This window comes from Alosa pseudoharengus, unplaced genomic scaffold (assembly GCF_046254945.1).
Source record: "Alosa pseudoharengus isolate Yale_2024_CS ecotype anadromous, Long Island Sound unplaced genomic scaffold, YU_APseudo_1.1 YU_APseudo_1.1_scf_2, whole genome shotgun sequence".
Classification (NCBI taxonomy): domain Eukaryota; kingdom Metazoa; phylum Chordata; class Actinopteri; order Clupeiformes; family Clupeidae; genus Alosa; species Alosa pseudoharengus.
This window is the reverse complement of record NW_027468663.1, coordinates 21,799,774-21,809,436: the sequence shown is the minus strand read 5'-3', so window position 1 is coordinate 21,809,436 and position 9,663 is coordinate 21,799,774. Positions and strand designations below refer to the sequence as shown.

At 49.6% G+C, this 9,663-nt stretch overlaps 1 protein-coding gene across 3 annotated transcripts in view; it reads right to left on the bottom strand.

The window, feature by feature from the left end:
• The window catches only part of fbxw7 (F-box and WD repeat domain containing 7), a 127,549-nt gene that overhangs the window by 3,704 nt on the left and 114,182 nt on the right, over nucleotides 1-9,663 (bottom strand). For all 3 annotated transcript variants that reach the window (XM_076294189.1, XM_076294190.1, XM_076294191.1), the window contains 3 exons: nucleotides 2,958-3,139; nucleotides 1,704-1,929; nucleotides 594-804 (listed from right to left, as the gene is read on the bottom strand). In XM_076294189.1, coding sequence (XP_076150304.1) covers nucleotides 594-804; nucleotides 1,704-1,929; nucleotides 2,958-3,139 — 619 coding nt within the window. The remainder of the gene's footprint in view (nucleotides 1-593; nucleotides 805-1,703; nucleotides 1,930-2,957; nucleotides 3,140-9,663) is intronic.

Sequence of the window (9,663 nt, the reverse complement as noted above, 5' to 3'; positions counted from 1 at the left end):
CCGCTCCATCCCTCTGATGCCAAGAGAGGGGATCCCTTTGTTCTCCTCAGATAGCAGCCATAGGGTGTTTAAAAAGGCCATCCAGACGAGAGAGCGCCGTCTCGCAGACTCCATAGTCTGGATGGTTGTAGGAAGTGATACATAATTGTTATGGGGACAGAGAGGGCCACTGGGGGACGAGGAGCTGCATGATAGCGGCGTGTCCGTGGTCAGCGCCCATTGTTTTCCTACAGCAGTAAACCATTCCGTTTTCTTTGTTTATGGATCTGTGCACTCTCCCGGACTCCTCCTGTTTAGCAGGCCTCTGAGACACAATTACGGCGTCCAGATAAAAGAGCCAGTGCGGCTAAGGATGACGGCATCGGTGCGCGAGAGCGGTCACACTACACAACACAGCTAAAGGACACAACAAGCACTAAGGGAGCCCGGCCATGGATGGCTGCGTCTGTTTTGCCTCCCGGTAGCCGTGAGTAGAAAGCTAGACTAAGGCTTTTCAAAAAACAAGGTCGTAAACACAATGCAGTTGACTTGAGACTCTTTAACATCACAGCCGTTTGGCTGCAGATCCTGGGGAGATCCACTGGCTCTCTGACCTTGAAGTGTCTGGAGGCACTGGCCCGTCTTGATGTCCCAGATCTTGACGGTGGAGTCGGCGTTGCCGGACACCAGGATGTTGTCCTTCAGCTCCATGCCGCTGGTGAGGGACTGGTGCCCGGTGAGCGTGTGGATGCAGTTCCCCGTCTCCACGTCCCACACGCGGATCGACGTGTCCAACGAGCCACTGACCACGTGCACGCCGTCGAACTGATAGGGAGGAAAAGACAGGTGTCAAGGTCGGACTCACATTCGCACACTGAAGCCAACATTACTCAAAGGTGCTCAAGGAGCGTCTCCTACTGCAGAATCAGCCCCTCTGGCCGAGCGGGCCATGCGTGTCCTAGGGCTAGGGCCTGAGCTAAAGTGCGGTGTAATCACTGGGAGGACGGGCCCAGAGGACAGGCTGGGGAATGCATTAGCCTTTAACAGCAGCCCAGTAGCAGCACTGCAGACACAGCCCACAGCTTACACACTTTACCACAGTGTGACACTGGCCACCACTGGTCAATCAATCTGATTAGCACAGGAAATATGTGCATGGATAGCAGTTATGAAAGACTTTATAGACACTTTACCATGCCTGTCCACCAATAGGGGCAAAAACATTAAGGTTTGGGGATGCATACAGTATTATAGGAGACCCGTCTCCCTATGAGCTGCAACAAGCTTGATGACGACATTCACAAATGTCCATGACATATTGATGAATACATGACAAACAGTGATAAAATCTCTATCAATCTGATATGAAATATTATATTTACAATACTTATGTACTGAAAGAAATGTTCTTACAGTAAGGCCATTTCTAAAGAATAAATGTTGGCAGTGGCATAACAGAACAAGATGTTACGTTACGGAGAGCCAGACAGAGGTTAGTGCCCTGTATACAGTATGACTCATGTTCACTTCCTTCCATGTGAGCGCATTAGACTAGCTGTAGGCCTGAGCGGCTTGCTGACGCCCTACAAATCGGGAGGCCGGAGTTTTCATGCCGTTGAGTGAAACAAACCTGTCTGAGTGATATATTGGCCTCTGAAGCCTTCCTACAGTATGTGCACTAATAAACCTTTGTGTGTGTGACTGTGTGCAGCCATGTTGCCTACCTGTAAGGAGTAGACTCTGTTGGTGTGGCCCTGCAGTGTGTGCAGGCAGGTCTCGGTCTCAGGGTCCCACACCTTGACCATGAAGTCGTAGGCACCGCTCACGACCCTGCGCCCGTCATACTGGACGCAGCGCACGGCCGCCACGTGGCCCATGAGCACGTGCAAACACTGACCGGTCTCGATGTCCCACACACGCAGCGTGGCGTCCCGAGAACCACTCACCACCCTGCGGACAGACAGATGGACAAGGATGGCGTTAAGGTCTCTTTATCCAAGGACAACAGATTGTGCTGTATAGTTGCTTCACCTTTAGGGGGGCACACCATTTATCAAGGGGATTTACTGTATTCTGCAGGCGCACTTATTGAGGCAGATATCACTGGACTCCTGCCAAGACATATCCATTTTCATTTCCCATGATGAAATCCAACTACGCGTGCCATGGCCTTTTCATCTCACAGCATTGAACACAAGTCCACCATAAATAACATTTTACTACATTTCAGCTGAGGACAGAACGTCTCCTCTAATGCAGGCTGGAACGATGGAGGCAGCGGAGAGGCATTGTGCTCTGGAACCTTCCACTGCACTGGCGCCTACACTCTCTCCCCACCTCCTATCTTGCCTCTTCCAGGGCGGTCTGTTTCTCGGTGCACTGGCCCTTTCTGGCCATTGAGTAATCAGGAGTCGCTCAGACCTCGCGTGGCCCTGGGCAGAAAGAGCACTAGGGCCGGACACGAGCACAGGGAGACTGATGGGAGGCCACTGCAGTGGGCAGAGTGCAGCGCTACAGCCCACGGAGCACATTGTTGTGCACTGAGGTGAGAACATCAGCCTTTTCCAGCTGCGACCCGAGTCACTTTAAGAGCACGCTAGCTGCCGTACCCTTGGTCGCAATTCACGTTTGATAATGAACTTGAATATGCGCTCCCTCAAAGCCCAATTATCAACTCTAAACGACTTGGGAGAATCAGATATTGGGAAAAACAGCTCTGTGATGACCTATGAACCAGCAAATAAAACATATATATTCAACATAATCTATGTATCTACTACATAGATGATTTGTCTTCTATAAGGTTCTGGTCAGATGAGAACTTGTAAGGGAATAAGTCAGTGACCCATAGATTATGCCCACCATGGGATGAGTGAACAAATATGAGAGCCTGAACGTATACGAGCACAAGTGCATGAGAGTGGGGGAGTAAGAGGGTGTGACCTTGGTCTGCCGTTAGCGGTGTGTGCTGACGGTACCTTTTCTCGTGAAGGTGCATGCAGCGCACAGTGGAGGTGTGTCCGTACAGCGTGTGGATACATTCCCCCGTCTCGGCGTTCCACACCTTCAGCGTGCGGTCTGTCGAGCCGCTGATGATAATGTTGTCCCTCATCTGGGACGACCACACGCCACCCGTGTGGCCCACCAGTGTCCGCAAACACTGAAAACACAATAGAGAGGGCAGCCATCAGACACACGTGCACATTTACAAAATACTTTACATGCAACACATCAATACAAGTGTAATGTCACACATTCTGTAGGACTCCCTGGCAGAAGAGATATTTTATAAGAGAATTTTCACAGCCACCCAATGACAGCGTCAACCTCAGATGGGCAGACTGGCAGATGCAGACAGTATACCAAGATGGTCAAGGTTGAGGGAATCTCAACGGCCATCCTAAGTGTTAGTTACACTGGTGTCTATTTCAACACCAAATAGGGTCACTGGACTTGTTGGACCTGCTTCTCGGCACACTTCTCATCACCTATAAGTAGCTCCAAGTTCTTAAATCACATAGTGAACGAGAATATCAAATGTCAACTAGGCGAAGGCATTATGCCAAACTGCTGAATTTCCAAAAGTAAGTAAGTGCAGACAGATCATAGAGTAAGTTGAGGGTTTTAGTTCAATGTCATATCAGCACCAATGGCTGCATCATGGTAAAAAGGGTATAACCATGGCATTGGAAGAGCAATGATGAAAACAAATACCACAGATACCACAGTACAAAAAATATCAAGATTTGGACTATCAGAAGTCTTATCAGAGAGCATCCTCTGGGTTATGTCACACCAACTGAAAGAGGCAGAGCCCAATATTGAAGTGAGTTGACCTTATTAATGAGCTTGTGATGAGTGGATGTGCATTTGATCTGTTGTAGGGGAGCGATTTGGCAAATTTTAAACTGGGATGGAGCCTGGAAGGAAAGAGCATGCAAAATAAATGGAAAAGACCTTTAGAAAGGTCATTGGAAAACACACTATAATGTGGTAGAGGAACAAATATAATATTGGCCTTTCCTCAACCTATATAATTTTATTTTTCCTTATCTATTCTCGACCAAAGCGGCTAATTTATTCCACTTCAGAGGAAACTGTGCTAATACAGTCAAAAAAAAAAAAATATGATTTCCTCATTTTAGATGACAGATTAGCTATTGATTGCGAAACTCTCCCAATCTGTTTGAGAGGGGATGGTATTAGGTAAATTTAATTAGGGCTTGAGGAGACTATGCTCCTCTGGGCATTCTGTGGGTGTGATGATCCATAGCTCTGCAGAGCAGGCTGGGGCAGCTAGCCTCTAAAGCAGGGCCCATAAACCTGCTGATGGTACTTCAGTCACCAAGGCAGAGGTGGCCGTGGGCTTTTTTTTTTTTATACGGGGCGATAAACAGTGATGCTCCGTTAACTCTCCACAGCACTACACGACCTCGGCGCCTCCACTCATCACGCGGGGTCACAAAGGTTAACTTTATTCTGCACTCGTTTCGCCGTCCTCTGCCTCCACAGCAGCCCCAGCAGCAGTCCCAGCAGCCAGTCTGGTCAGCAGGACGGGGAACAAAAGGCTCAGGCTGCTAACAAATTGGAGGCAATTAAACACCATTACCAGTGGCCAAGAGGATAAATGAGATCGAGACGCTTAGTGAAGTGAGCGCGCTAATGACTTGGTGACATCTATGGACAATCATGAGAAGGGAAAAATCATGGCTTTCGCATCCATTTTCTGTCCACTGCAGACATCTGCCTCCCTCTCAGAGGAAAGAGCCTCATCGTATGATCCCTGTGATGTATCCAGCCCGTCTCCACATCCCCATGAAACCGGGTGGAATGGGAACATTGGTTGAATATTGATGAGGCCATGGCTGAATTAAACATGAGCGTTTTGATTCTGTAATGAGTGTATGTTACCAGGGAGATGAATTTCTCAACATGAGTGCAAACCATAGTACTTGCATAGCCAGTCCGTGTCCACAAAGCCTTGCCCTGTTCTTGGCCGATTAGAGCCCACTCAGCCAGAGTCTGGAAAGAGGACCTTTGAAATGAAATGGCTTAGGTGTCTGTTTATCTGCCTGTGGAACAAGCACAAAGGCAGCCACCCCTGGCAGCCAGCGAGCGGAAGATTAACATTCTTTTAAATGGCTGTTGGAGCCCTCTGAAGCCAGAGATGGTGGCATAATCCTGGACTCTATTTTTATTGCATTTCTTGCATTTTTTTTCGGTCTGCATTTGATCCATGGTGAAAAACAGGCACTTGCCTGACAGCAAATAGAGACTGCTCAGGGAAATGTTTGGAAGAATACAGTTTCCAACAACTCACAGAACAAGGAGCAGATGTGGCTGCTGCTTCTAGATGTTTATGTGGCTTGGAACCCAAACAAATCTCCTGTATTGCCCATCACGCCTGATTTCCCTTTCTGCAACCACTGATTTGTGGCGTGTACCTTTGTGATGGCCTTTGATGGGCCAGCTCGGCGTTTGTGATTTGTGCCTGTGAGTGCTCAGCTGCTGAGAAATCTGTGTGGAGCAGCTGCTCTGGCCTGCTCACACTCAACACAATGAGCCAGAGCTGTGCCAGCCCATCTGGGACCAGTGAGCATGCTCTAATGGGGTTTTCGGGACCAATCAGAAATGTACAGAGAATCATGGGAAATGTAGTTATTCAATTTTTCTGGCTGTAGTGGAGTAGACAGTAAATGATAGAGATGAAGGAAAAAACAGCATCATTATATGTTCAGTGATTACTGAGTCACTGATTTTGGTCCACTTTATAGCGGAGACAAGAGCGGGGGATGGTCTGGGATTCTGGCATGCGGCAGTAGGCACGGTGAGCGGTTGATATTCAGCCAGGATGCAGTCTGAGTCATACTGGCGACAGGATTGGAGAGAGAGTGAGAAAGCGAGAGAGAGAGATAGGGAGAGAAAATAAGCAGCAGAAAAGCAAGTATCGGAGCCTTCAAGGACACAGGGTAATAAATCAGAGGGCACGAGTTGGGTGTTGTTTTATTTTTCTTCCTCGTTCCCAGTGCTCCCATCTAACGCTGCGGAGCATGACCAGGCAGAGAGAGGGTGTGATCTTCGGCGCCACTCATCCTCAGCCACTGACCTCCACATTCCTGACGGCTGTAATTGGGAGTTGGCTGTGAGGCGATTTCATGCCGAACCGTAAATATCAATGGAAGACGCCTACGAGAGTGTGGAGTCTCTTTTTTTTGTGTGCAATTCTTCACATTCCTCAACAGTGTGTCAACAACCTGAGGGCACAAGACCAGGGCTTCACTGCACACATATGAATACACACCTTCAGCCTAAAGCCATGTTGCTCAAGTTTCCTGTGAAAATGCACAAGGGGCGCCAACATGCATATTCTACTCGAAAATGAGTACCCACAGCAACAGCTCTTTAATATTATATACAACATTAATAGCATAATCACCTCATGACACATTAGTAATGGATGATTTCTTTCAAGCCTGATAGCTAAATACTCTAAGTGACAGCTCTTATCGCAAAGGGATTCCTGATCTGCCTTTTAACAGCTATGTGACCTCACAGGGTGCCGCTCCCTGACGGGCACCAGGGGAAGCGTCTCCGCTTCACTGCACAGGCGGCATGTGGGTACCATCACAGCGGTGAAGCAGAGAGAGAAGTGGGAAAAGAGGTACGCAGAGAGAGATGAAGGCTGACAGCCCTTCCCCCCCACGCCACACTCAACTGGGGAGTGTCTTGTTCGGGGCTATCCTGCCACAGTTCTGCGCGGACGTTTATCAGGAGCGACACCCTCGCGGGTGAAGCGGAGGGCTCCACCGGCACATGGCGGCGGGCCGACGCAGACATCCTCGTTAGACTGAAGACTTCAGTCAGTCAAACGCAGCCCGGCTGCACTCGCTCTCTCTGGTCTCATCCGTCCGCTTCAAAAGGGACACGTGTCATAGGCTGCTCTAAGCATCTGAGGCTAATCTACCCCTGCCATCACTTCCCCATTACTCGCAGCAAGGGTCCTCGCTCAGCTCATGCAACAACCCCCATTTGCTTGAGCTGGGAAAGTACACACCGTCCATAATCTGAGCTCATCACAGAGAAGAGTGTAAGACTCTTATAAACCTCATGCCCTTAAATTCAACCATGACTGCCTGCCGGCAATGAGGCTGGTGAGGTGGCAACAGCCACACTCACCACACTATGCCCATCAATGTCAGGCGTGGGTTTAGGGAGCTATAGAGGACGAGCACAGCAACACACTGAGTGCAGTGGTATTGTACATTCTGTGAAATATTTCCCTGCCTCAGGCAGGTTCGTGTTCTGGCCTGCAACAGTTTCTGGAGAGCCGTGTTCTTGCGAGCAGGTTGCGAGCCAAGAGAAGCCTCAGGTGCGCCTTGCACCTTTGCCTGCGCGTGCCGTCTACCTGCCAAGCGGGGAGTCCCGCTGCTCCTGACAGATGGGCGGTTTGGAGAAGCAGTCCGCTCCACACTCGCGAGGAAGGGCACAAATGGCGGAAAAGGAGAGTGCGTGGCTGCCGGAGCACAGTCGCACTGAGGTAGAAGGCAGCCAATTTCTCCACTAATTTTCAGCAATCTCATTTCAATTCATTACGGAGCCTCTCCAGAACTCCACCCACCCTCTCCCCATGGCTCCAGCAAGCTCCTCAGAGAGCCTAATGAAGGCAGATATCTGGCCACGGCTCTGGGAGGGGAGCGGAGAGGAAAAGCTCTCCACGACACCAGGGCTGCTTATCTTCCCCCCAGAAAGCAGCCAGAATCAAACTGTGAGCAGGAAAATGGAGACCTTGGAAAAAACAACCTGAAGGACAATCACAAATTAACAGTTTGCATACACACTCTCGGCCTGTGGAGGGGAAAGCTTGTGAGAGGCAAGCAGAACTGATGAAACAGTCTAACGGCCTTTAGTTTTCAAATGTCTACAAGTTGAACAAGCCAAACTTCTACAGGCTTTCTCTCACCGTCCATATTGATCTGGCTTCAGTTCGGTTCAGACATGTGAGAGGAAGATCGGCTTGGGCTCCAGCGGGCAGAGAGGCTTTACAGCCCGTAGCCCGTCCACAGCAGAAAGACATGCTCACACCAGCTCAAGGGGTCCAGCAGAGGCACAAAAACGCTTGTAGACACGATACTCGTGTGGAACAGACACAGAATTTGAGAGAAAGCAGCCTTACATGTAGACAGCCAGATGGATAGATGGCAAGAGACAGAGATAAATAATCAGATCAGATTCAGCCTCAGATGCACCTTCGCTGTAGAGCTAGAGGAGGACTTGTGTTCAATATATTCTGGTTTTTAAGAAAACTTTTGTGTGCAGGTTTAGAATTAATTCTACCTCCTCTTCACACAGACAGTGCGGATGTGAGGGCGCAAAAAGGGGAAAATGTACCAACAGAAATCACATTTAATCAATTAATTCAGGTTGGTACTGCCTCAGTAATTAAGTGTAGGAGGACCGACAGGTACCGAGATGACTACTGATGACCTTCACCAAATAAATGGAACAGAAAGATCCAGAGGCTTTCCCTTTAGAGGGCCTTGCAGCCAGGTGCATTGTGGGATACTCTTGGCTCTGCGCCAGTCCACTGGTTACGACCCCCGTCACGGAGCCTAGAGCACATCAGCCATCTGCTGTCCCTCTCATCAGACACGCAGCAGTCACCTCGACCGGCCCGCACCAGACCCAGCGTAATCCCCCTCACCAGGCTCACCGCCAGTCAGCGGCTCTCCATTTTGCCGTGTGCGTGCGCATCAAAATCAGGCGACCGGAGAACGCCGCTGAGATTCTTTAGAGCCATTGAGTTCTAAATTAGCACTCAAATGGGCCCGTGATGTGGGGGCCACGTCCCCCTCCTCTCGCCTCACCCGCACATTAAAAAGCAAGGCAACGGGGAGGGGCCCCATCTGGATAGATATAAAAGAGGAGAATTTTCATTAGAGCCAGGATGAAAATGGAGGACTGAAAAGGGGTGGGAGGTGGTGGGGTGGGGTGGGGTTGGGGCAGAGAAGAGAGGGCGATTAACGGTGTCCTTTCCGTTCTCCATACTGTTCCAGACCAAATGGCTCGCTTTCAAAGGGAGCTCATAAACAAGTCACACGGGGTCCGTGTCACTGCATCGCCTTCGCCAATGAATACTTAAAGAAGCCTGTGGGCAACAGCCCTTTCACTCCATTTAACACACACACACACACACACACACACACACACACACACAGTCTGAGCAGGAAGATGGTGGGGGTTAGGGGGGGGGGCTGAAGAAGCCCTTTAGAGGTGCAATGAAGCCACATTGTCACATTGTTAACATGACAGCGACTCATGTCACTCATAAATAATTGAGCGCCACAACATTGTCCCTGATGACTATGGAGATGACTGCCTATACTGCTGGTTGCTACTATTCCTGCAACAGGGGGAGGGGGGGGTGTCCTTCAGACTCAAAGTGATACCTCTATAGCCCCCCCACCAGCCCCACATTAATAACTGGAAATCAATAGGAAATGACGGGCACACACTCAACCAGCCGTATGGAAGATACTGTACCACAAGCCTGGTGGCTGAGGGTGTGAGTGCAAAGCTGCTCTAAGTGGAGGATGTGGAGGAGACGTTCATTTCAATCTCTCAGTTCCCACGGTAACATCAGTGACCGATGTCCACGCCAGAGGATCAATACTGGCTGGAATTAAC